Here is a 25,976-nt window from a genome sequence, read left to right on the forward strand (position 1 = left end):
GCTGGACCCCACTCCCCTCCCTGGGCTGTGAGTGTCACCCTCTGTTATAGGTTGCACGTGAGGCCCTAGAGCCCAGCATCCCTGTGATGGTCTCCTCAGGTGAGTTGCTCATGTGTGTGTGGGGGGGGTGACATTCTGCAGGGAGAGAACCAGGGGGGCTAGGCAGAGGGCTCAGCTGGGGGCGCTGTGGCATAGGACGGGTCTGAGGTGGGCACTGTGCTGCAGGGAGGGGGCAGGGGGCTCAGCTGGGGATGCTATGGCAGAGGGAGGGGTTCTGGGGGGGGGCATCGTGCCGCAGGGAGGGGGCTGGGGGGACATGGTCAGGGGGCTCGGCTGGGGGTGCAGGGAGGAAGCTGGAGGGGGCACCGTGCCCCAGGGAGGGGGCTGGGGGGGGTACGCTGTAGGGACATGGTCAGGGGGCTCGGCTGGGGGTGCAGGGAGGAAGCTGGAGGGGGCACCGTGCCCCAGGGAGGGGCTCTGGGGTGGTCTCTCCCCTGCACCAGCCAGGGCAGTGTGGGTGGCATAGTCAGCACTGACCCAGCCCTGCTCCTGGCCCCCTGGCAGAGATCTCCCTGGAGACCACCGAGGAGGAGGTGCCACGCCCCAGCCTGGTGACCCCCGAGGAGAGAAGGTGAGACCCCAATGGGGGGGCAGGGGTATACCCCCCCCCAACCCCCATTAATGCTCTGCCGTGTCCCCAGGCTGGTGCCGGAGCCCGAGGAGGCCCTGCCCATCGTCCCCGAGCTGCCTGAAGTCAGCCTGGAGCTGCCCCCTGACAGAGACTTGATCACCCTGGAGTACATCCGCAGGTGGGCCAGGGCCTGGCCCTGAGCGGGCGGAGCGGGGGGCCCGGACTCCTGGGTTCCACGCTGGCGCTGGCTCTGTCTCCCCTCCAGGCTGGTGGCCGCAGAGCTGGAGCAGGTCGAGGAGACAGATTTCCGGTCCCTGGTGCCCACCACGACCTCACGCATCATCGCCAGCCGCATCTTCTACCTCTGCCTCGGTGAGTGGGGCCCTGCTGCCCCCTGCCGCTGGGTTGGGCTCCAGTGGGTGTGGGGCCCTTCTGCCCCCTGCCAGTGAGTTGGGCTCCAGTGGGTGTGGGTCCCTGCTGCCCCCCCACTGCCCAGGTAAGCCCCATGGGTGTGGGGCTCTGCTGCGTTCCACTGCCCCAGTGAGCCCCAGAGGTGTGGGGCCCTGCTGCCCCCTGCTGCTCGGTTGGTCTCCAGTGGGTGTGGGGCCCTGCTGCTTTCCACTGCCCTGGTGAGCCCCATAGGTGTGGGGCCCTGCTGCCCCCTGCTGCTCGGTTGGGCTCCAGTGGGTGTGGGTCCCTGCTGCCCCCCCCCGCCCAGGTGAGCCCCATGGCTGTGGGGCCTTGCTGCCCCCTACTGCCCAGTTGAGCCCCATAGGTGTGGGGCCCTGCTGCCACCTGCCGCTCAGCTGGGCTCCAGTGGGTGTGGGTCCCTGCTGCCCCCCACTGCCCAGGTGAGCCCCATGGGTGTGGGGCCCTACTGCCCCCTGCCAGTGAGTTGGGCTCCAGTGGGTTGTGGGGCCCTTCTGCCCCCCACTGACCAGGTGAGCCCCATGGGCATGGGGCCATACTGCCCCCTACCAGTGGGTTGGGCTCCAGTGGGTGTGGGGCCCTGCTGTAGGGTGAGCGCTGCTTGGTGTGTTGGCATCAGCCCTAACTCCTCCCCCCTCTCTTGCAGTTCTCTGCGGGCTCCAGTTCCTGCAGCTGGTCCAGGCCGAGGCCTACGGGCCGATTCTCCTTAAACGTGGGGCCCGATTCCGCCCGGGCTAGGGGCCCGGCCCCGCCAGGGGTAGAAGAGGCTCCCCACTGCTGAATGGGTCTCCCCCCACCCATTACAAATCTGTTCTAATTAAAGTGTTTTGCCAGCAACCTGCCCCAAGTTATTTGGGGGCAGGGGGAGCAGGTGCTTTTTCCTTTCCTCTAGTGTTGAGACCCCAAACTCAGACACCTCCTCGCACCAGCAAAGGGAGGCCAAGCATTACCCTATCCCCCCCCCCGCCCCCCTTGCAGGAAGGGGCAGCAATAGGCTCACCATCTCCATGGCCCCCCTGCTAATAGGGGATGGGTCTTTCCCCTGACCCCCTCCCCACTCCTTTCCCCTAACCTTGAGGTTCATGCCCCCCTCCCGCAATCCCAAAGAGTCCCGCTGTCTCAGGCAAACGTTATTTTATTCCAAGGTATAGAATATAGATTTTCTCTCATCCAAAAAAAACAACCGTCAAAGAGGTGTTAAATACAGGAACAGGGGGTATTGCTCAGACCTAGAACCACCCCAGAACTCCACCAGCACTAAGAATGCTGGCTGCTCTGGCAGGGGAAGAACATCAGCTGAGTGAACAACCGGACAAATACACGCGGCCGGTGGCAGGTGAAAAGTAAAATCACAGGTGAACTGATTAAGAAACAGGATGGAAACCACTTCTCTCAAGGTGAAAACATACAGGCAGAGCAGACTGGCACTGAGACAAAACCACCCTCGTGGTGATAGGTGAAGACACAGCTGGACCACTCACCCTGTGAGTCAATTCTCCCGCTGTCATTGGAAGATACAGTCCAACATATTAATGCCAAGGCTGAAATGCTGCAGTAGATAGCGGGTGAAGAAATACAGGCGGCCTAGATGACAATGCAACTGAGGCTCACCCCTGCAGTGGGGGAGGGATGAAACAGGCACACTGGTTCATACGTGGAAGTCAACTCCATAGGATGAGTAACAGCAAGATAGACTCCCATGTGAGATGCTGGTTACTGAAAAGCTACAGGCAAACCGAGCAAAGAAAACCCCTCTTCTTTTGGCTGGGGGTGACAAACCAACAGGTGAACCGGGGTAACTACAGGATTCAGACTCCCTGCAGCCATGGTGGGTGAAAGAACAGGCAAGGTGGTTGAACAGCCAGAAAAAATCCTCCCTCTTGGCAACAGTGAAGCAGCTGAACATGGTCATCCCATGAGTGTGCTAGGTGAAAAAACTACAGGTGAACCGGTTAGTGATGCAACTCCCAGCAGCAGAGGGAGAATAAATACAGGCAAGCAACAGGATCCAAAAACTACAGGCAACTGGATAACAATGAGACTAATACCCCCCTTTTTAGGGCAGCAACAATTGCAGGTGAGACTGGCCCTCAAATCCACAGTGAAATACATGGGAGGATCCTGTTCAACACCATGACGATGGTGCTAACCACCGACAGAACCAGATCACAACGTGACTTGATTTCTTCCCATACCAGTGCTGCATAGAGGCAGAAGAAGGATCGAACACCGTAACTGAAGTCCTCCTCCCACTGGTGACAGGTACAGGCAGAATCCATTCACACCACATCTCTAATTCATTCTTACGTTGGTGGAGGAAATCGAACTACAGGCAGCCCTGGTGAATGACAGGAGCTACCCCTCCACGTGGGCAGTGGGTGAAAGTTACAGGAAACTGGTGACCAAACAGTCCTCTGATCCCTTCTTCAGTGATGGCGAGTGAGAAGACAGGCAGAGCAGACAAGACCACAGAGTCCTCCCCACGGTGGCGTTGGATACAGGCAGACAGTTCAATCATATGCCCTGAAGGGCCTCCCCAATGATGAGAACAATCTAGGGGGCCCAGAGCTGGCCATTTGGGGGGAGAACAGGCAGAGGGGGCTTGACTGTACTCGCCGGGGTCACTTGACCAAGGAAGGGCTGTGTCCCTGTCGGGGAGAAAAGGTGCGGTGAGAGTCGTTCTCGGCAGGACCCTCCACCTCCTCATTCCGCCCCACTCACCTCACGCTGAGCTGAGGGCCCCACTGATCTGGGCGCTGGCGTCGGGGGGCAGGGCCAGCAAGGCCGCCTGGAACTCCGTGGGGCAGTGGGCGGAGAGATGCCGCAGCAGGGAGAGAAGGGAGACCTGGGCATCTGGGGAGAGCCGGGGGGGTTAGACAGGAGAGACGCCCTCAGGATCCCACATCCCAAGGCAAGGGAAGGTGAGGGGGAGAGACACCCCCTCTTGCTCAATGGCGGGATCCCCAGCCCCCTCCCTTTCAGACACCCCCCAACTTACCTGCCGGGAGATGGTCGGTTCCCAGGACAGTGCTACTGGCCCGCACCACCTCCCCCACCTGCTGCAGCACCTGGGGGGGAGGGGGGGGACAGCAGTGAGACCCCGATACCCTCATCCTGTCACCCGCCAGAGAATCCCCCCACCCCCAAAGTCACCCCCCCTTGAAGGGGAGACACCTCTGCCCGCTGTTCTGCCCCCCATCGTGGTTCACTCCCGCAACTCCCTTAGTCAAGGGATTTAACCCTCCCAAACTTCCAGGTAAGAGCCCCGAACGACCCCTTGTTCCTGGAACTGGGACCCCCACAGCCCACCCAACCCCCCCCCAGATCAGTCCCCATCACCCACTGGAACAGGAGCCCCCCCAGCTTGCCTCCAGGCCCCCCATGGGGCGGTACCTGCTGGGGGGCGTTCTCGTACAGGAAACTGATGCAGCGGAAAACAGTTTTATTCTCCTCAAAATCCTCCGTGAGGGGCAGGGAGCGGAGCAGGGCGGGGAACACCTGGGGGGAGATCCCGTTAGACCCCCAGCTAGCCCCCCGGCCGGCTGGGGCCAGGCCCCTAGAGGGAAAAAGTCCCGACCCTCCCCCACTGGCACCCCCTACAGGGACAAAGCCCCGCCCCCCGTGCCCCCTAGAGGGACAAGGCTCCACGCCCCATTCCCCACCTCCCGGCGAAAGCCCCCTCACCTGGCTGAGGGGCAGGGCCTGGGGCTGGCTCAGGATCATGCGGGCGACGGCCCCACAGATGTTGTCCCGGACGCGGGCGCTCGACTCCTGGGCGCTGCCCCCGGCCAGCAGGGCCAGGATCTTAGGGTAGTGTCTGGGGGGCAGGGGTTAAGGGAAAGGGGGGCAGCAAGGGGCCCTCCCTCCAATCCACCCCACAGCTTATCACCCTCATGTACCCCTGGCCTCCCCACAGCAGAAACCCCCAGGTAAGACACCCCCCTCCCTACAGCGCACGCCATCCACCTCCATGACCCCTAGTAACCCGCATAACCCCCATGCCTGCGCTGTGGGTCAGGATACGGGAGCAGGGCCTCCCCGCCGTGCTCGGCAAGCACCCCCAGGGCAAAGACGCCATTGCTCCGCACTTCGGGGTCGGAGTCCCGGGCGGCCGCCAGGAAGGGGGGAAGGAGCCGGGGCACAAAAGGGGCCGTGGCCCGGCCCAGCCCCCCCAGTGTCTCCGCCAGTGTCCCCACGGCGAAGGAGCGCTCAGCCACCGAGCAGCTGGGCTTCTGGGGGGACAGGGAGGGGGTCCAGGGGCCTGGGCTCAGCAGGGGCTGCGGGGGGAGCCCACAGCCGCCCGGGTTCAATGGAGCAGAGGAAACCTGCCTGGACCCCTGGGAGGGGAAGGGGGGGGCAATGGGAGAAGGGGGAACCATCCCGGACGCCTGGGTCCCCATGGGGAGTGAGGCCAGAAAGGGGGAACTGGCCCTGATGTCCGAGTCCCCTGGGGGGGAGGGGCACCTGGGTCCCCGTGGAGAGGGGGAGAGAGGAGGAGGAACCGGCCCGGATGCCTGGGTCCCGGGGTGGGGGGGAGAGAGGAGGAGGAACCGGCCCGGATGCCTGGGTCCCAGGGTGGGGGAGAGAGAGGAGGAGGAACCGGCCCGGACGCCTGGGTCCCCGGGTGGGGGGGAGAGAGGAGGAGGAACCGGCCCGGACGCCTGGGTCCCGGGGTGGGGGGGGAGAGAGGAGGAGGAACCAGCCCGGATGCCTGGGTCCCGGGGTGGGGGGGGCGCGTGCACTCACACACACTCACCATTTTGTTGAGCAGCAGGGGCAGGAAGCCGGCAAAATACGGGGCGAAGGCGTCGCCCCCTGCGGCCGTGGCCAGAGCGGGGATCCCCTCCCCCGCATACTCCAGCAGCATGGCGTCGTACTCCGCCTGGGAGTAGTGGGGGTGAGCCCCGCTGCACCCCACAGCCCCCCTGAATCCCCCATCACCCCACAGGCCCTGCCCTGCCCCCCCAAAGTCCCCCAGCTCCCCAGAAGCCCCAACAACCCCTCTGATCCCATCCTGAAATGCCCTGCCCTGTCCCCCTAAATCCCCCATCACCCCCCAGCCCTGCATCCCCCATGGCCCCTCAGAACCTCCCCCACCCCACTCCCCAAATCCCCTGCCCTGTCCCCCTAAATCTCCCATCACCCCAACAGCCCTCTGCCCTGCATTCCCCATGGCCCCTCAGAACCCCCAACAATCCCTCCACCCCATCCCCAAATCCCACGCCCTACCCCCCTAAATCCCCCATCACCCCCACAGCCCTTCAGAACCCCCAACTCCAAATCCCTCGCCCCCCCAAATCCCCCATTACTCCCCAGCCCCCACCCTGCATCCCCCATAACCCCCAACTACCCCTCCGACCCTCAGTTCCCAAATCCCCCACCCTGCAGCCCCCACCTCCCAACCCCCCAGATCTCCCATTTCCTCCTCCCTCCCCTCCCCCCGATCTCCAGCCCCTCTGCTCCATGCAGCCCCACAGAGCTCTCCACCCCCACCCCCCGAATCACCTGTTCTTCATCCTCTTCATCTTCCTCATCCAAGCCGTCGTCCTGGCAGGCTGTCTGGGGCGGGGGGGGGGGAGAAGAGCTCAGTACTGGGACCCCCGAACCCCCCCCTTCCCCGTCACCCCCCCAAACCACCCAGTCCTCTCCTGATCCCCGTGTCCTACCCCTGCCCCAAAGTCAACCAGTCCCCCCCTCCTCCACCGAGCCCTCTACGTTCCACCCCCACTCCCAGAGGGCAAAAGCCCCGTGTCCCCCCCCAGCCGGTACCTTCCTCTCCAGCACGGCGCGAAGGGCCCCGCAGAGCTCGGCCAGATGCCCCGGGCTCCGTAGCGCCTCCTGCCGGCAGGCGGTGAGCACTGCGCCCAGCACCTCCAGCACCGCCATGGCCACCAGCCGCTCCCGCTCCCGGTGCACGGCCCGCACCATGGCCGGCAGCACCACGCCCAGCAGCCGCTGCAGCGCTGGGGGGGGGGAGGGTGTCAGTGCGGGGCTGCGAGCTTCCCCCACGGTGCCCCTGGCACCCCACCAGCTCCCCACCCTGGCCCCGGGGCTGCGAGCTTCCCCCACGGTGCCCCCCGCCCCCAGCCTGTGATCTTCCCACCCTGGCCCCAGGGCTGCGAGCTTCCCCCAGCGGTGCCCCCCGCCCCCAGCCTGTGATCTTCCCACCCTGGCCCGGGGGCTGGGAGCTTCCCCCAGTGGTGCCCCCCGCCCCGGCCCTGTGATCTTCCCACCCTGGCCCCGGGGCTGCGAGCTTCCCCCAGCCTGTGATCTTCCCACCCTGGCCCTGGGGCTGCGAGCTTCCCCCAGCGGTGCCCCCCTCCCCCAGCCTGTGATCTTCCCACCCTGGCCCCGGGGCTGCGAGCTTCCCCCAACGATGCCCCCCCACCCTGTGATCTTCCCACCCTGGCCCTGGGGCTGCGAGCTTCCCCCAGCGGTGCCCCCCTGCCCCAGCCTGTGATCTTCCCACCCTGGCCCCGGGGCTGCGAGCTTCCCCCAGCGGTGCCCCCCGCCCACAGCCTGTGATCTTCCCACCCTGGCCCCGGGGCTGCGAGCTTCCCCCAACGATGCCCCCCCACCCTGTGATCTTCCCACCCTGGCCCTGGGGCTGCGAGCTTCCCCCAGCGGTGCCCCCCTGCCCCAGCCTGTGATCTTCCCACCCTGGCCCCGGGGCTGCGAGCTTCCCCCAACGATGCCCCCCCACCCTGTGATCTTCCCACCCTGGCCCTGGGGCTGCGAGCTTCCCCCAACGATGCCCCCCGCCCTGTGATCTTCCCACCCTTGTCCCGGGGCTGTGAGCTTCCCCCAGTGGTGCCCCCCTCCCCCAGCCTGTGATCTTCCCACCCTGGCCCGGGGGCTGCGAGATTCCCCCAGCGGTGCCTCCCGCCCCCAGCCTGTGATCTTCCCACCCTTGCCCCGGGGCTGCGAGCTTCCCCCAACGATGCCCCCCCACCCTGTGATGTTCCCACCCTGGCCCCGGGACTGCGAGCTTCCCCCAGCGGTGCCCCACACCCCGGCCCTGTGATCTTCCCACCCTGGCCCCGGGGCTGAGAGCTTCCCCCAGTGGTGCCCCACGCCCCGGCCCTGTGATCTTCCCACCCTGGCCCCGGGGCTGCGAGCTTCCCCCAGCGGTGCCCCCCGCCCCGGCCCTGTGATCTTCCCACCCTGGCGCAGGGGCTGCGAGCTTCCCCTAACAGTGCCCCCCTGCCCCCGCCCTGTGATCTTCCCACCCTGGCCCCGGGGCTGCGAGCTTCCCCCAGCGGTGCCCCCCCTGCCCCGGCCCTGCAAACTTCCCACCCTGGCCCCGGGGCTGTGAGCTTCCCCCAGCGGTGCCCCCCTCCCCCAGCCCCCGCAAGGTCCCCCCGCTGACCCTGGGGCTGCAATCTGCCCCCGGCAGCTCCCACTCCTGCCCCCCCCGGCCCAGCCAGGTGGGGGGTCCCTCCCCCAACTCACCGGCAGCATGGGGCTCGGAAGGGTCCCGCTCACAGACCCGGTGCAGCGCAATGCAGAACTGGCCCAGGGCTTCGTAGGCGGCTTTCCGGACCCCCAGATGGGGGAACTGGAGGGAGGGGGGAGTTGAAGGGGAGGGTCACAGCTCCCTGATCCCCCCATTACCCCATCAGTTCCCCACAGAGCATCGCCCCAGATCAGCGAGGAAAGAGGTAACCCTGAGCCCCCCCAGCCTGCACCTCCCACCCCCACCCACTATCGCTAACCACTCACTGCCCCCCAAATCCTCCCCTCCCCCAACCTCGCCCAATCCCCAGACCCCCTGCTACCTCCAGCAGCTGGAAGACCCCCGGGATGCAGCTCTCCAGGTAGGGCAGGAAGGCGACACTGGGACAGACAGATGGACGGGTTAGGGCCCCCAGAGATATGGCCCCCCCCAGCCCCCAGCCCCCCTCCCCCCAGGGCAGCTGCCTCAATACCCCCCCCATACCTGGCGTTTGCTGCGATCTCCCCCAGGGCGGTGCAAGCATCCTCCTTCTCGTCCACGTAGGCACTTTCCACGCTCAGCCTGGGGGGGCGGGGGCAGGGTCAGAGGGGGGGGCCTCCCCCCAAGTGTCCCTCCCTCACCGGCTACAGCCCCACTGGCCCCCCATCTCCAGCCCCCTCAGACTCCACTCCCACCCAGGGCTCCCCTCCCCCTGCCCGGGCCGCCCCCCCAGCTCTGCCCCTGCTATACCCGAACAGCTCTTCCTCCTCCTCCTCGTCGTCCTCCCCGTCCAGATCTTCCTCCCCCTCCACCTCGGCCTCCTCCTCCTCGTCTTCGAACAGCAGGAAGGAGCTGGTGCCTCCAGCAGGGGGCTGGGGGCGACGGGGGCAGGTCATGACATGATAGGGGGCATTTCCCCTTCCCCCAACACCCCCCGGTGCCCCCCAGCTTGAGTCCCTTCCCCCCCACACCCCAGTTTGCGGGAGCACCGTTAGGGGGAAGCTTGCAGCCCCAAGGTCCCCTCCTCCACCTAGCCAGCAGGGACATGGGGTGTGGGGGGGCACTGTTTGAGGGGAAGCTCGCAGCCCCAAGGTCCCCTCCTCCACCTAGCCAGCAGGGACATGGGGTGTGGGGAGGGCACTGTTTGGCGGGAAGCTCGCAGCCCCAAGGTCCCCTCCTCCACCTAGCCAGGAGGGGCATGGCGAGGGGGGGGCACTCCCTTCCCCAAGGCACGGCTGGGGGGTCGTGGTGGGGGAGGACAACGACGCTCCCAGCCCCAGACTGGCCAGGGACACTGCTTGGGGGGAAGCTCGCAGCCCTGGAGGAAAGGAGGCAGGGAACTCACCACGAGGCCCTCGGTGGATTTGAGGGAGTAGAGAAGCAGGGTGGTGATCTGGGGCAGGTGGGGGGCCAGGTCGTCCCCCATGACAGAGGAGAGCGCGGCGAAGAGGCTGTACCTAGGGGGAGATGGGGGTCAAGGACTGCAGGTTGGGGGAGTAGGGGCACCACCTGGGAGAGGCTGGGGGGTCACTCACGTGCAGCGCCGTAGGTCGGGGTCACCCTGCTCCTCGGCCAGGCCCAGGCCCAGCTGGCAGCTCTCCTCCGCCAGGGGTCCCACAGCCTCACGCCCCAGCGCACGCACCAGCAACCCCAGCGTCTCTGTAGGGGAGGGGAGCCTCAGACACTGTGGCTGGGGGGGGGTCCACTCACCCACAGCCAGGCACTCCAGGGGGCGCTGCTCCTGGGGTGAGGCAGGGGGCAGGGTTAGGGATTGGAGGAGTGGGATCAGGGGTTTCTCACCCACGGCCTGGCAGTGGGGGGAGGCGGGGGGCAGGGTTAGGGATCGGAGGAGAAGTGGGGTCAGGGGTCACTCACCCATGGCCTGGCAGTGGGGGGCGGCGGGGGGGCAGGGTTAGGGACTGGGGGAGGGGTAGGGTCAGGGGTCACTCACCCATGGCCTGGCAGTGGGGGGCGGTGGGAGGCAGGGTTAGGGACTGGGGGAGGGGTAGGGTCAGGGGTCACTCACCCATGGCCTGGCAGTGGGGGGCGGCGGGGGGCAGGGTTAGGGATCGGAGGAGGGGTGGGGTCAGGGGTCACTCACCCACGGCCTGGCAGTGGGGGGCGGCAGGGGGCAGGGTTAGGGATCGGAGGAGTGGGGTCAGGGGTCACTCACCCACAGCCTGGCAGTGGGGGGCGGCGGGGGGCAGGGTTAGGGACTGGGGGAGGAGTAGGGTCAGGGGTCACTCACCCATGGCCTGGCAGTGGGGGGCGGCGGGGGGGCAGGGTTAGGGACTGGGGGAGGGGTAGGGTCAGGGGTCACTCACCCATGGCCTGGCAGTGGGGGGCGGCGGGGGGCAGGGTTAGGGACTGGGGGAGGGGGAGGGTCAGGGGTCACTCACCCATGGCCTGGCAGTGGGGGGCGGCGGGGGGCAGGACTAGGGACTGGGGGAGGGGTAGGGTCAGGGGTCACTCACCCATGGCCTGGCAGTGGGGGGCGGCGGGGGGGCAGGGTTAGGGACTGGGGGAGGGGTAGGGTCAGGGGTCACTCACCCATGGCCTGGCAGTGGGGGGCGGCGGGGGGCAGGGTTAGGGATCGGAGGAGGGGTGGGGTCAGGGGTCACTCACCCATGGCCTGGCAGTGGGGGGCGGCAGGGGGCAGGGTTAGGGATCGGAGGAGGGGTGGGGTCAGGGGTCACTCACCCACGGCCTGGCAGTGGGGGGCGGCAGGGGGCAGGGTTAGGGATCGGAGGAGGGGTGGGGTCAGGGGGTCACTCACCCACGGCCTGGCAGTGGGAGGCAGCGGGGGGCAGGGTTAGGGATCGGAGGAGGGGTGGGGTTAGGGGTCACTCACCCACGGCCTGGCAGTGGGGGGCGGCGGGGGGCAGGACTAGGGACTGGGGGAGGGGTAGGGTCAGGGGTCACTCACCCATGGCCTGGCAGTGGGGGGCGGCGGGGGGCAGGACTAGGGACTGGGGGAGGGGTAGGGTCAGGGGTCACTCACCCATGGCCTGGCAGTGGGGGGCGGCGGGGGGCAGGGTTAGGGACTGGGGGAGGGGTAGGGTCAGGGGTCACTCACCCATGGCCTGGCAGTGGGAGGCGGCGGGGGGCAGGGTTAGGGATCGGAGGAGGGGTGGGGTCAGGGGTCACTCACCCATGGCCTGGCAGTGGGGGGCGGCGGGGGGCAGGGTTAGGGATCGGAGGAGGGGTGGGGTCAGGGGTCACTCACCCACGGCCTGGCAGTGGGGGGCGGCAAGGGGCAGGGTTAGGGATCGGAGGAGGGGTGGGGTCAGGGGGTCACTCACCCACGGCCTGGCAGTGGGAGGCAGCGGGGGGCAGGGTTAGGGATCGGAGGAGGGGTGGGGTTAGGGGTCACTCACCCACGGCCTGGCAGTGGGGGGCGGCGGGGGGCAGGGTTAGGGATCGGAGGAGGGGTGGGGTCAGGGGGTCACTCACCCACGGCCTGGCAGTGGGGGGCGGCGGGGGGCAGGGTTAGGGACTGGGGGAGGGGTGGGGTCAGGGGTCACTCACCCATGGCCTGGCAGTAGGAGGTAGCGGGGGGCAGGGTTAGGGATTGGAGGAGGGGTGAGCTCGGGGTCACTCACCCACGGCCTGGCACTGCAGGGGGCGCTGCTCCTTGGGGGCGGCGGGGGGCAGGAAGCGGCGAAGCTGCTCCAGGACGTGGGGCAGATACGGCCCCATGGCGCGCTGGGCGGCCGAGGCTGTGACGGACAGACAGACACGGGGTCAGATGGACACAAGGACCTGACCATGGGGGAGATGCTGAGTGCAGGGGGGCTGGGGATGGAGCTGGGGGTCCAAGGGGGAGCCAGGGCCCGGAGGGGCCTGGGAGTCAATCACCATTGGCCCCTAGGATGGGGGGGGTCACTCACCCATGGCCCCAGGGAACCGTGGGGGGGGCGGTTCGGGGGGGGTCTCTCACCCATGGTCCCGGGGGGGGGCAATTCAGGAGGCCACTCACCCATGGCCCCTGGGGGGCGTGGAGGGGGGTGATTCGGGGGGGGTCACTCACCCACTGCCCCTGGGGGGCGATTCAGGGGGTCACTCACTCATGGCCCCAGGGGACGTGGGGGCATGGTTCGGGGGGAGGTCACTCACCGATGGCCCCCAGTGCGCTGATGGCCAGTTCCTTGGGGCGGGGCCCCCCCGGGCCGCGCAGGGTCCCCAGCGTCTGCTCCATCAGCACCGGCAGGAACGGCTCAATCCCAGCTCCTGCACGAGGAGAGGTTACAGCCCTTCCCGGACGCCTGGGTTCGGGGGGTGTGGGGGGTAGGGGCGGCTCCTCAGCCAGGGGTCAGGAGCACTGGGATGTCCCGGATGCCTGGGTTCTCCAGCAGGCAGGTAGGGGAATGGGGTGGTGCACCCGGACCCCTGGGTTCCCCAACTGAAGAAAGAAGGGGGTGACCTGGACGCTAGGCTCATCCAGCCAGGACGGGGGCGGGGAGCTGTCCCGGACGCCAGGGTCCTCACCGAGACTCTCCACGAAGTTCTCTAGAGCGTAGTAGGCCTTGGCCAGGTGGCCCCCCCGAGCCAGCTCCACCCCCCCGATGTAGGACAGCAGCAGCGGCAGCACCTCCCCCGCATAGGCCGTGATATCGGGCTGGGAGGTGAGTGGGGGAGAGTCAGTCAGAGCCCCCCCCATCACTCCATGACCCCTTACACCAGCCCCCTTCCATCCACCCAGGCTCCCCAATCCCCCCGTGACCCTCCAGTCGTGCGGCCTTACCCCAGCCCCCCTCCCGATTTCCCTGTGAACCTCTGGTGCCCCTTCCTTACCCCAGTCCTAGCCCCCCAATCACCCCGTGACCCCCCCATCTCCCCTCCCTACCCCAGCCCCCTAATAACCCTGTGACGCCATGGTACCCTTCCTGCCCCGGCCCCCTCCCATCACCCCTTGACCCCCAGCTCCCACCCCCAGCCCCCCTGACCTGCAGGTTCTCCGAGAACTGCCCCAGGGCGAAGAGGGCTGCACTCCGCACCACCAGGTTCTCATCAGCCAGCGACCGGCAAATCACCCCCAGCAAGGCCTGTAGGTGCCTGGAGGGCAGAAGGGTCCAGTTAAAGGCCCCCCAAAACAAGCCTCTCTCCCCCGATCACAATGGGCTCTGCCAAGCATGTGTCCTATGCCCCATAGTGCCACCGGTGGCGATTCCCTTGGGGACAGGACAACACTGTGTACCCAACCCCCTGCTGCTGAGTCCAGAGGCCCCCAGGGCAGAAATGTCCCCCCCCAAGCAGGATTCACCCTCCACATGAAGTCAGCACCCCACAGCGTACCCCCTTCCCCCACAGCCCCCCGGGGAACCTCCCACCTGGTGCGGATGTGATCCCCACAGCCCTCGGCCAGCACTGCCACCACCATGAGCCCGGCCTTGCGCTCGTAGGGCTGGGGGCTCCGCAGGGCCGGCTCCAGCTGCGGCATCTGGGGGGGGGGACAGAAGAGATTGGGTTGTTAACTGCCCCCAGAGCCAGTCACAGGCCCTGCCCCACTCTAATGGCCCCGCCCCCTGCCCCAGCCTCACCCCTCCAGCCAGTCACAGGCCCCGCCCCACTCCAATGGCCACGCCCCCTGCCCCAGCCTCACTGCTCCAGCCAACCACAGACCCCACCCCACTCTAATGGCTACGCCTCCTGGCTGGGGTTGTGGGGTGGGGCTGGCTAGAGGCAGGGCCATGAGGGGGCCTGTGGCTGGCTGGAGGGGTGAGGCTGGGGCAGGGGGCGTGGCCATTGGAGTGGGGCGGCCTCAGCTCTCCAGCCAACCACAGGCCCCGCCCCCAAATGGCCCCGCCCCCTGCCCCAGCCTCACCCCTCCAGCCAGTCACAGGCCCCGCCGCACTCCAATGGCCACGCCCCCTGCCCCAGCCTCACCTCTCCAGCCAGCCACAGGCCCCGCCCCAAATGGCCCCGCCCCCTGCCCCAGCCTCACCCCTCCAGCCAGCCACAGGCCCCGCCCCACTCCAATGGCCACGCCTCCTGCCCCAGCCTCACCTCTCCAGCCAGCCACAGGCCCCGCCCCAAATGGCCCCGCCCCCTGCCCCAGCCTCACCCCTCCAGCCAGCCACAGGCCCCCTCATGGCCCTGCCTCTAGCCAGCCCCACCCCACGACCCCAGCCAGCCATAGGCCCCCCATAGCCCTGCCCCCAGCCAGCCCCACCCCATGACCCCAGCCAGCCTGCCCCAGCCCTACCCCCAGCTGGTCCCACTCCTGCCATCTCACTGGCCCACCCCACAACCAGCCACAGAGCCTGTCCACAGCCCATCAGCCCCACCCCACCCCTGCCCTAGAGCCAGCCAGCCACAGGCCTTGCCCCCAGCTACAGTCCCGCCCCCCAGGCACTCACCAGCTGGGGGAAGAGTTTCTCGGGGGGCAGGTGCAGGGCCAGCATGTCGATCACCTGGGGGGAGAAATGGGGGTGACGGGGGGGCAACGGCTCTGGATTCCCCCCCCATACCAGCCGGGGGCCCCCTCTCCCCGGGCTCCTCAGCCCACCCCCAGTGCAGGAGGGTATTGGGGGGCTCACCTGGGCAGCCACATGTTTGGGGGTCTGTGCCTCATCCCCCTCGTCCTCGTTCTCCTGGTCCTCGGCGTCCAGCTGTCCCGGGGGGGGCTCCGCGCTCAGGATGGGGAACAGGGCGTCCAGCACAGGGGGCAGCAGCCGCTGCTTCAGCACAGCCTGCGGGGGGTAAAACCTGAGCCCCGAGCCCTGAACCCGCCCCCACGCCAGCCAGCCCCCCCCTTGTTCCTCCCAGCCAGCCAGCAGTCCCCGAACCCCAATCCTCATCCCGCTGAGCCCCTCGGCCCACCTACCTTGCCCCGCAGTTTGATGAGGAAGCTGAGGGTGGAAAGCGCCTTCACCCGCAGTGCATCCCCCAGCGCCCGGTTCGACGCCACCTAGGGAGAGGAGCAACCGTTGGCAGTGCCCGGACACCTGGGTTCCCCGCTGGGGGAATGGGGCTCATGGAATTGCCCGGATGCCTGGGTTCCTCAGAAGGGATCTCTGTAACCCTGTGAAGCTGCGTGTGCGTTCAGGGAGTTGCCCGGATGCCTGGGTCCCCCTGCGGAAGGGGAGGGGGCTCACAGCCACCCAGATGCCTGGGTTCCCCGGCTCACCTCCAGGCAGAAGCTGACAACGTCAGAGAGATGCTGGACAATGACTGAGACCTCACTCTCCATCAGCTCATCAAAAACCTCCATGGCTTCGCTGGCGTGCACCTGGGGGGGCGGATACACCCGGGTCAGGGGGCCTCGACATGCCATATAACACCCCCAGCCCCTCCCCCATGCCAGTGCCCCCTCAATAATCCCCCCCTCACCTCGTTAACAGGAATCAGCTGCCTGACGGCCGAGATAACCTTCGGGACCAGGGAGCGCATGAGATTCTGGGGGGTGGAGATAGAAACAGGATGAGGGGGGAACCCCTGAGACAAAGGGATCCCCCCATCTCCTGAAGGGAATGGTTGGGCAAGTCAGGGGATAGAGAGAAGGGGGTATGGGGGTTGGGGGATCGGTGGGTTCTGGGGAACAGGGCACAGTGGGGGACAGAAAGAAGGTCTGGGGGCTCTGGTGAGGGGCTCAGGAGGAATGGTGAATTCTGGGGGGTGTGGAGTTGGTAAGGGGCTCTGGGGTGCATGGGGAAGGCAGGGGCAAGCAGGGGGCTCGGGGGCACATGGGGGCGAGCAGGGAGCTCGGGGGACGAGACAGGGCTCAGGGGCGAATGGGAAAGGTGGGAGGCTCAGGGGGATGGTGGGGCCAGGCAGGGGCTAAGGGGTGCACGGGGAAGGTGGGGGGCTCAGGGGGATGGTGGGGCCAGACAGGGGCTCAGGGGTGCACGGGGAAGGTGGGGCCAGGCAGGGGCTCAGGTGTGCATGGGGAAGGTGGGGGGCTCAGAGGGATGGTGGGGCCAGGCAGGGGCTCAGGGGTGCACAGGAAGGTGGGAGGCTCAGGGGGATGGTGGGGCCAGGCAGGGGCTCAGGGGTGCATGGGGAAGGTGGGGCCAGGCAGGGGCTCAGGGGTGCACGGAGAAGGTGGGGGGCTCAGAGGGATGGTGGGGCCAGACAGGGGCTCAGGGGTGCAAGGGGAATGTGGGGGGCTCAGGGGGATGGTGGGGCCAGACAGGGGCTCAGGGGTGCACAGGGAAGGGGGGGGCTCAGAGGGATGGTGGGGCCAGGCAGGGGCTCAGGGGTGCACAGGGAAGATGGGGCCAGGCAGGGGCTCAGGGGTGCACAGGGAAGGTGGGGGGCTCAGAGGGATGGTGGGGCCAGACATGGGCTCAGGGGTGCACAGGGAAGGTGGGGCCAGGCAGGGTCTCAGGGGTGCACGGGGAAGGTGGGGGGCTCAGAGGGATGGTGGGGCCAGGCAGAGGCTCAGGGGTGCACGGGGAAGGTGGGGGGGCTCAGGGGATGGTGGGGCCAGGCAGGGGCTCAGGGGTGCACGGGGAAGGTGGGGCCAGGCAGGGGCTCAGGGGTGAATGGGGAAGGTGGGGGGCTCAGGGGGATGGTGGGGCCAGGCAGGGGCTCAGGGGTGCATGGGGAAGGTGGGGTCTCAGGGGGATGGTGGGGCCAGGCAGGGGCTCAGGGGTGCACGGGGAAGGTGGGGGGCTCAGGGGGATGGTGGGGCCAGGCACGGACTCAGGGGTGCACGGGGAAGGTGGGGGGCTCAGGGGGATGGTGGGGCCAGGCAGGGGCTCAGGGGTGCACGGGGAAGGTGGGGGGCTCAGAGGGATGGTGGGGCCAGGCACGGGCTCAGGGGTGCACAGGGAAGGTGGGGGGCTCAGAGGGATGGTGGGGCCAGGCAGGGGCTCAGGGGTGCACAGGAAGGTGGGGGGCTCAGAGGGATGGTGGGGCCAGACAGGGGCTCAGGGGTGCACAGGAAGGTGGGGGGCTCAGAGGAATGGTGGGGCCAGGCACGGGCTCAGGGGTGCACAGGGAAGGTGGGGGGCTCAGAGGGATGGTGGGGCCAGACAGGGGCTCAGGGGTGCAAGGGGAAGGTGGGGGGCTCAGAGGGATGGTGGGGCCAGGCAGGGGCTCAGGGGTGCACAGGAAGGTGGGGGGCTCAGATGGATGGTGGGGCCAGGCAGGGGCTCAGGGGTGCACAGGGAAGGTGGGGGGCTCAGAGGGATGGTGGGGCCAGGCAGGGGCTCAGGGGTGCACAGGAAGGTGGGGGGCTCAGATGGATGGTGGGGCCAGGCAGGGGCTCAGGGGTGCACAGGAAGGTGGGGGGCTCAGATGGATGGTGGGGCCAGGCAGGGGCTCAGGGTGCACAGGAAGGTGGGGGGCTCAGATGGATGGTGGGGCCAGGCAGGGGCTCAGGGGTGCACGGGGAAGGTGGGGGGCTCAGAGGGATGGTGGGGCCAGGCAGGGGCTCAGGGGTGCACAGGGAAGGTGGGGGGCTCAGAGGGATGGTGGGGCCAGGCAGGGGCTCAGGGGTGCACAGGGAAGGTGGGGGGCTCAGAGGGATGGTGGGGCCAGGCAGGGGCTCAGGGGTGCACAGGAAGGTGGGGGGCTCAGATGGATGGTGGGGCCAGGCAGGGGCTCAGGGGTGCACAGGGAAGGTGGGGGGCTCAGGGGGATGGTGGGGCCAGGCAGGGGCTCAGGGGTGCACAGGGAAGGTGGGGGGCTCAGAGGGATGGTGGGGTCAGACAGGGGCTCAGGGGTGCACAGGGAAGGTGGGGGGCTCAGAGGAAAGGTGGGGCCAGGCAGGGACTCAGGGGTACACAGGGAAGGTGGGGGGCTCAGGGGATGGTGGGGCCAGGCAGGGGCTCGGGGTGCACGGAGATGGTGGGGGGCTCAGAGGGATGGTGGGGCCAGGCAGGGGCTCAGGGGTGCACGGGGAAGGTGGGGGGCTCAGGGGGATGGTGGGGCCAGGCAGGGGCTCAGGGGTGCATGGGGAATGTGGGGGGCTCAGAGGAATGGTGGGGCCAGGCACGGGCTCAGGGGTGCACAGGGAAGGTGGGGGGCTCAGAGGGATGGTGGGGCCAGGCAGGGGCTCAGGGGTACACAGGGAAGGTGGGGGGCTCAGGGGATGGTGGGGCCAGGCACGGGCTCAGGGGTGCATGGGGAATGTGGGGCGCTCAGGGGGAAGGTGGGGCCAGGCAGGGGCTCAGAGGTGCATGGGGAATGTGGGGGGCTCAGGGGAAGGTGGGGCCAGGCAGGGGCTCAGGGGTGCACGGGGAAGGTGGGGGGCTCAGAGGGATGGTGGGGCCAGGCAGGGGCTCAGGGGTGCACAGGAAGGTGGGGGGCTCAGAGGAATGGTGGGGCCAGGCACGGGCTCAGGGGTGCACAGGGAAGGTGGGGGGCTCAGAGGGATCGTGGGGCCAGGCAGGGGCTCAGGGGTACACAGGGAAGGTGGGGAGCTCAGGGGATGGTGGGGCCAGGCAGGGGCTCAGGGGTGCACGGGGAATGTGGGGGGCTCAGAGGGATGGTGGGGCCAGGCAGGGGCTCAGGGGTGCACAGGGAAGGTGGGGGGCTCAGATGGATGGTGGGGTCAGACAGGGGCTCAGGGGTGAATGGGGAAGGTGGGGGGGCTCAGAGGGATGGTGGGGTCAGACAGGGGCTCAGGGGTACACAGGGAAGGTGGGGGGCTCAGAGGGATGGTGGGGCCAGGCAGGGGCTCAGGGGTGCACGGGGAAGGTGGGGGGCTCAGAGGGATGGTGGGGCCAGGCAGGGGCTCAGGGGTGCACGGGGAAGGTGGGGGGCTCAGGGGGATGGTGGGGCCAGGCAGGGGCTCAGGGGTGCACGGGGAAGGTGGGGGGCTCAGAGGGATTGTGGGGCCAGGCAGGGGCTCAGAGGTGCACGGGGAAGGTGGGGGGCTCAGGGGATGGTGGGGCCAGGCAGGGGCTCAGGGGTGCACGGGGAAGGTGGGGGGCTCAGAGGGATGGTGGGGCCAGGCAGGGGCTCGGGGTGCATGGAGAAGGTGGGGGGTTCAGAAGGATGGTGGGGTCAGACAGGGGCTCAGGGGTGCACAGGAAGGTGGGGGGCTCAGGGGGAAGGTGGGGCCAGGCAGGGGCTCAGGGGTGCACAGGGAAGGTGGGGGGCTCAGGGGGAAGGTGGGGTCAGACAGGGGCTCAGGGGTGCACGGGGAAGGTGGGGGGCTCAGAGGGATGGTGGGGCCAGGCAGGGGCTCAGGGGTGCACGGGGAAGGTGGGGGGCTCAGGGGGATGGTGGGGCCAGGCAGGGGCTCAGGGGTGCACGGGGAAGGTGGGGGGCTCAGAGGGATTGTGGGGCCAGGCAGGGGCTCAGGGGTGCACGGGGAAGGTGGGGGCTCAGAGGGATGGTGGGGGCCAGGCAGGGGCTCAGGGGTGCACGGGGAAGGTGGGGGGCTCAGGGGGGTGGGGGGGGCCAGACAGGGGCTCAGAGGTGCACGGGGAAGGTGGGGGGCTCAGGGGGATGGTGGGGCCAGGCAGGGGCTCAGGGGTGCACAGGAAGGTGGGGGGCTCAGGGGGAAGGTGGGGCCAGGCAGGGGCTCAGGGGTGCACGGGGAAGGTGGGGGGCTCAGAGGGATGGTGGGGTCAGACAGGGGCTCAGGGGTGCACGGGGAAGGTGGGGGGCTCAGGGGGAAGGTGGGGCCAGGCAGGTGCTCAGGGGTGCACGGGGAAGGTGGGGGGCTCAGGGGGAAGGTGGGGCCAGGCAGGGGCTCAGGGGTGTACGGGGAAGGTGGGGGGCTCAGAGGGATGGTGGGGTCAGACAGGGGCTCAGGGGTGAATGGGGAAGGTGGGGGGCTCAGGGGATGGTGGGGCCAGGCAGGGGCTCAGGGGTGAATGGGGAAGGTGGGGGGCTCAGAGGGATGGTGGGGTCATACAGGGGCTCAGGGGTGCACAGGGAAGGTGGGGGGCTCAGAGGGATGGTGGGGCCAGGCAGGGGCTCAGAGGTGCACGGGGAAGGTGGGGGGCTCAGGGGGATGGTGGGGCCAGGCAGGGGCTCGGGGTGCACGGAGAAGGTGGGGGGCTCAGAAGGATGGTGGGGTCAGACAGGGGCTCAGGGGTGCACAGGAAGGTGGGGGGCTCAGGGGGAAGGTGGGGTCAGACAGGGGCTCAGGGGTGCACGGGGAAGGTGGGGGGCTCAGAGGGATGGTGGGGCCAGGCAGGGGCTCAGGGGTGCACGGGGAAGGTGGGGGGCTCAGGGGGATGGTGGGGCCAGGCAGGGGCTCAGGGGTGCACGGGGAAGGTGGGGGGCTCAGAGGGATTGTGGGGCCAGGCAGGGGCTCAGGGGTGCACGGGGAAGGTGGGGGCTCAGAGGGATGGTGGGGCCAGGCAGGGGCTCAGAGGTGCACGGGGAAGGTGGGGGGCTCAGGGGGATGGTGGGGCCAGACAGGGGCTCAGAGGTGCACGGGGAAGGTGGGGGGCTCAGGGGGATGGTGGGGCCAGGCAGGGGCTCAGGGGTGCACGGGGAAGGTGGGGGGCTCAGGGGGAAGGTGGGGCCAGGCAGGGGCTCAGGGGTGCACAGGGAAGGTGGGGGGCTCAGGGGGAAGGTGGGGCCAGGCAGGGGCTCAGGGGTGCACGGGGAAGGTGGGGGGCTCAGAGGGATGGTGGGGTCAGACAGGGGCTCAGGGGTGAATGGGGAAGGTGGGGGGCTCAGGGGATGGTGGGGCCAGGCAGGGGCTCGGGGTGAATGGGGAAGGTGGGGGGCTCAGAGGGATGGTGGGGTCAGACAGGGGCTCAGGGGTGCACAGGGAAGGTGGGGGGCTCAGAGGGATGGTGGGGCCAGGCAGGGGCTCAGAGGTGCACGGGGAAGGTGGGGGGCTCAGGGGGATGGTGGGGCCAGGCAGGGGCTCGGGGTGCACGGAGAAGGTGGGGGGCTCAGAAGGATGGTGGGGTCAGACAGGGGCTCAGGGGTGCACAGGAAGGTGGGGGGCTCAGGGGGAAGGTGGGGCCAGGCAGGGGCTCAGGGGTGCACAGGGAAGGTGGGGGGCTCAGGGGGAAGGTGGGGTCAGACAGGGGCTCAGGGGTGCACGGGGAAGGTGGGGGGCTCAGAGGGATGGTGGGGCCAGGCAGGGGCTCAGGGGTGCACGGGGAAGGTGGGGGGCTCAGAGGGATTGTGGGGCCAGGCAGGGGCTCAGGGGTGCACGGGGAAGGTGGGGGCTCAGAGGGATGGTGGGGCCAGGCAGGGGCTCAGAGGTGCACGGGGAAGGTGGGGGGCTCAGGGGGATGGTGGGGCCAGACAGGGGCTCAGAGGTGCACGGGGAAGGTGGGGGGCTCAGGGGGATGGTGGGGCCAGGCAGGGGCTCAGGGGTGCACAGGAAGGTGGGGGGCTCAGGGGGAAGGTGGGGCCAGGCAGGGGCTCAGGGGTGCACGGGGAAGGTGGGGGGCTCAGAGGGATGGTGGGGTCAGACAGGGGCTCAGGGGTGCACGGGGAAGGTGGGGGGCTCAGGGGGAAGGTGGGGCCAGGCAGGGGCTCAGGGGTGCACGGGGAAGGTGGGGGGCTCAGGGGGAAGGTGGGGCCAGGCAGGGGCTCAGGGGTGCACGGGGAAGGTGGGGGGCTCAGAGGGATGGTGGGGTCAGACAGGGGCTCAGGGGTGAATGGGGAAGGTGGGGGGCTCAGGGGATGGTGGGGCCAGGCAGGGGCTCAGGGGTGAATGGGGAAGGTGGGGGGCTCAGAGGGATGGTGGGGTCAGACAGGGGCTCAGGGGTGCACAGGGAAGGTGGGGGGCTCAGAGGGATGGTGGGGCCAGGCAGGGGCTCAGGGGTGCACAGGGAAGGTGGGGGGCTCAGATGGATGGTGGGGTCAGACAGGGACTCAGGGGTGAATGGGGAAGGTGGGGGGCTCAGGGGATGGTGGGGCCAGGCAGGGGCTCAGGGGTGCACAGGAAGGTGGGGGCTCAGAGGGATGGTGGGGCCAGGCAGGGGCTCAGGGGTACACAGGGAAGGTGGGTGGCTCAGGGGGAAGGTGGGGCCAGGCAGGGGCTCAGGGGTGCACGGGGAAGGTGGGGGGCTCAGGGGGAAGGTGGGGCCAGGCAGGGGCTCAGGGGTGCACAGGGAAGGTGGGGGGCTCAGAGGGATGGTGGGGCCAGGCAGGGGCTCAGGGGTACACAGGGAAGGTGGGGGGCTCAGGGGGAAGGTGGGGCCAGGCAGGGGCTCAGGGGTGCACGGGGAAGGTGGGGGGCTCAGGGGGAAGGTGGGGCCAGGCAGGGGCTCAGGGGTGCACAGGGAAGGTGGGGGGCTCAGGGGGAAGGTGGGGCCAGGCAGGGGCTCAGGGGTGCACGGGGAAGGTGGGGGGCTCAGGGGGAAGGTGGGGCCAGGCAGGGGCTCAGGGGTGCACGGGGAAGGTGGGGGGGCTCAGGGGGATGGTGGGGCCAGGCAGGGGCTCAGGGGTGCACGGGGAAGGTGGGGAGCTCAGAGGGATGGTGGGGTCAGACAGGGGCTCAGGGGTGAATGGGGAAGGTGGGGGGCTCAGGGGGAAGGTGGGGCCAGGCAGGGGCTCAGGGGTGCACGGGGAAGGTGGGGGGCTCAGGGGAAGGTGGGGCCAGGCAGGGGCTCAGGGGTACACAGGGAAGGTGGGGGGCTCAGAGGGATGCTGGGGTCAGACAGGGGCTCGGGGTGAATGGGGAAGGTGGGGGGCTCAGCAGCCGAGGCTCACCAGGTGGTCAGAGCCCAGCCCAGCAGCCATGGCCGCCAGCCCCCGCAGGCCGTAGTAGAGCGCCCCTGGCTGGCCGCGCTGGCCCAGGGCGCTGTGGAAGAGACGCAGCAGGGCGGTGTAGTGGGGGGCGAAGGCCTCGGGGTCCGACTCCAGCGCCGAGCTCAGCACCAGCAGCGAGATCTGAGGGGCGCGAGGAAGGGAGACCCCGTGGGTCAGAGCCCCCACCTACCAACTCCCCAAATCACAGCCCCCCCACCTAACCCTGCCCACCCTCCATCCCAATAACAGCCCTCCACCTATCCACTCCCAAAATCACAGCCCCCCACCTAACCCTGCCCACCCTCCACCCCAATAACAGCCCTCCACCTATCCACTCCCAAAATCACAGCCCCCCACCTAACCCCGCCCAGCCACCTCCGCAATCACAGTCCTCTGATGCCCCCCCTTCACCCTCAATCCTCAGCTGGACTCCCCCAGATCAGAGCCCCCCGACCAGGCCCCCAGAACCAGCAGCTCCATCGACCGGGGTTCGGGGTTTGAGAGACAGCCTGGCCCTGCCCCCTGCCCGACCCCCAGAGCCCCCTCTACCTGGCGGTGGTGGGGGTCGGGGCTGCGCACCCCCTGCTGGATGAGCTGCAGGAGCTGGGGCCAGCGCTCCAACCCCTGGTGCCGCAGCAGCAGTGCAGCCAGCTGGGCCAGGGCCACCGAGACCTGGTGCCTGGGAGGGGGAAGACATGGGTCGGGGGCATGTTGGATAGAGGGGGGATCCAGGAGCGATTTGGGGGACACCCACCTGTTTGGAATTGCAAGGGGAATGGGGGGTCAAGGGGCTCTGGGAGTTGCAGGGATGGGGCAGTGGGAGCTGGGGTGATGGGGACAGGGGGTCCGGGGACCACGGGGGGAGGGGTAGGAGAGGCCTCCCCAAATCCGTCATTTCCTGCTGGAGAGGAAGGGGGCTGCAGAGGGGAATGTGGGGCAGTGGGGGGAGGGGGAGGAATTGCCCCCCAACACTCACTCTGCCTCCTGCTGCAGGGCTCCCAGAACCAAGTTCTTCAGCCTGAGAGAGAGAAGGGGGGGGTTATGCACGCTGAACCCCAGCCCCATCAGACAGGGATGGGGGGGACCCCTCACGCCCCAGCACCCACCTGTCCTGCTCCTCGGGGCTCAGCTTCCGCCAGTGCTTGGTGAGACGCCGGCGCAGGAGCACAGCTGCCAGCTGCCGGATCTGGGGGTCAGAGGGTGGGGGGGGGGGTCAGACAGGGGATGGCAAGAGGGAGGGGGGCTCCCCTACAGGGGCAGGGGGTCAGACAAGGGGATGGGGATCCCCTAGGGGAAGGGGGTCACTCACCTGGGGGTCTGGGGCCCCTGCCAGCAGCTGGCAGAGTTGGGGCAGCACCTCGGGGTGTCTAAAGGCCTCACGCAGCTGGGCCGTGGCCTGGGGTGGAGAGCAGAGATTGTCGGGGGGGGGCAGATCCCCCGCCCCCCAACCCAGCGCCCCCCAACACTCCTTTCCCAATACCCCTGCCCCCACAGTGAGGTCAGCTCCCCCCAGCATCCCCTTCTCCACCCCATCCCCTCAGTCAGCCCCCCCCCCCGACTCCTGGGTTCTCCCCCACACCTGCTGGATCAGGGCGTTGTCTGGCTGCAGCAGGTCGGACAGGACCCGGCCCAGCCCGTCGGGCTCCATCAGGGGGCGGGGGCCCTGCAATGGGGGGCTCAGGCGGGGGGAGGGGTGCGGGGGGCCGCAATGGGGGCTCAGGACGGGGCGGGGGGGCCCTGCAATGGGGGGGCTCAGGACGGGGGGGTGCGGGGGGCCGCAATGGGGGCTCAGGACGGGGCGGGGGGGGCCCTGCAATGGGGGGGCTCAGGACGGGGGGGTACGGGGGCCCTGCAATGGGGGGCAGCGGGGCGGGGGCCCTGCAATGGGGGAGCCTCAGACGGGGGGAGGGGTGCGGGGCCCTGCAATGGGGGAGGCTCAGGACGGGGGGAGGGGCCGAGGCTCAGCAGCCAGCTAGTCCCGCACAGCAGCACGTGGGGTGAGCAGAGAGGAGCAGACGAGTCCCGGCTTCCGGGAGACAGAGCGGCCCCAGGCCCCGCCTCTCTTGCCCCGCCCCTCCGTGTCCCGGGAAGACTCAGACCAGCCCCGGAGAAAGGCCGGGGGTTAACCCCTTCCGCGCCGCACAGCTGGGAGCCAGGTCTCCTGGGTTCTCTCCCTGGTTCTGGGAGGGGAGTGGGGTCTGGTGGGTTAAAGGGGGGCAGGAGCCAGGACTCCTGGGTTCTCTCCCCAGCTCTGGGAGGGAAGTGGGGTCTAGTGGTTTAAAGCAGGGGGGGCAGAAGCCAGGACTCCTGGGTTCTCTCCCTGGTTCTGAGAGGGGAGTGGGGTCTAGTGGGTTAAAGCGGGGGGGCTGGGAGCCAGGACTCCTGGGTTCTCTCCGTGGTTCTGGGAGAGGGGTAGGGTCAGGGAGCTGGGACTTCTGGGTTTTCTCCCTGGCCTGGGGAGGGGAGCAGCAGCCAGTGGTTAGACCCCTGTGTTCTAGCCTCGGCTCTGGGAGGGGAGGCGGGACCCAGGACTCCTGGGTTCTATAGACACCCCCATGCTAATTTTTATTAACAAAGTTTATTCCGAGATCTGTAAAAAGAAATCATCAGAACCAACCAAATCAAATAAAAATAAAATAATCAATTGCCCCAGCCCCCCCCGCTACCCATGAGCCCCCCTATATATATATATATATATATATCAATAGCACTACAGGTGTCTGCACGCAGCCAGCAATGGAAATGGGGGGGGGTGTTTGTGGGGTATAGCCCCTCCCCGCTGAGATCTCTGGGATACTGTGCCATCCCCACTAGATCCTGACCCCCCTGTGATCTGTGCCACTAAGGGATCTT

General features: G+C 68.4%; 2 protein-coding genes across 3 annotated transcripts in view; one reads left to right on the plus strand and one right to left on the minus strand.

The window, feature by feature from the left end:
* Window positions 1-1,897, plus strand: part of REC8 (REC8 meiotic recombination protein) — a 15,263-nt gene extending 13,366 nt beyond the window's left edge. Inside the window, exons 15-19 of the mRNA XM_030542899.1 lie at window positions 51-99; window positions 565-631; window positions 702-809; window positions 897-1,003; window positions 1,707-1,897. Coding sequence (XP_030398759.1) covers window positions 51-99; window positions 565-631; window positions 702-809; window positions 897-1,003; window positions 1,707-1,798 — 423 coding nt within the window. The 3' untranslated portion in view covers window positions 1,799-1,897. The remainder of the gene's footprint in view (window positions 1-50; window positions 100-564; window positions 632-701; window positions 810-896; window positions 1,004-1,706) is intronic.
* Window positions 1,898-2,177: 280 nt separating this feature from the next.
* On the minus strand, window positions 2,178-24,805 carry IPO4 (importin 4). Of its 2 annotated transcripts, XM_030542896.1 has the most exons (31): window positions 24,703-24,805; window positions 24,433-24,519; window positions 24,230-24,309; window positions 24,100-24,141; window positions 23,673-23,802; window positions 23,085-23,264; window positions 15,828-15,893; window positions 15,625-15,726; window positions 15,322-15,405; window positions 15,035-15,187; window positions 14,855-14,908; window positions 13,826-13,935; window positions 13,442-13,550; window positions 12,984-13,113; window positions 12,612-12,725; window positions 12,098-12,214; window positions 10,031-10,154; window positions 9,841-9,952; window positions 9,246-9,367; window positions 9,000-9,077; window positions 8,839-8,896; window positions 8,513-8,618; window positions 6,830-7,023; window positions 6,566-6,619; window positions 5,817-5,942; window positions 5,084-5,292; window positions 4,745-4,877; window positions 4,454-4,558; window positions 4,059-4,128; window positions 3,782-3,913; window positions 2,178-3,708 (listed from the first exon to the last, which is right to left on the minus strand). In XM_030542896.1, the coding sequence occupies exons 1-30, from the start codon at window positions 24,769-24,771 to the stop codon at window positions 3,783-3,785; spliced, it is 3,249 nt and encodes a 1,082-aa protein (XP_030398756.1). In that variant the 5' UTR covers window positions 24,772-24,805; the 3' UTR covers window positions 2,178-3,708; window position 3,782. The 2 variants fall into 2 exon arrangements, with proteins under 2 accessions (XP_030398756.1, XP_030398757.1); XM_030542897.1 differs by lacking the exons at window positions 23,673-23,802; window positions 24,703-24,805 and having other exon boundaries at window positions 24,433-24,445.
* Window positions 24,806-25,976: the final 1,171 nt, after the last annotated feature.

The sequence above is a fragment of the Gopherus evgoodei genome, unplaced genomic scaffold (genome assembly GCF_007399415.2).
Source record: "Gopherus evgoodei ecotype Sinaloan lineage unplaced genomic scaffold, rGopEvg1_v1.p scaffold_171_arrow_ctg1, whole genome shotgun sequence".
NCBI classification, from domain to species: Eukaryota; Metazoa; Chordata; order Testudines; family Testudinidae; genus Gopherus; species Gopherus evgoodei.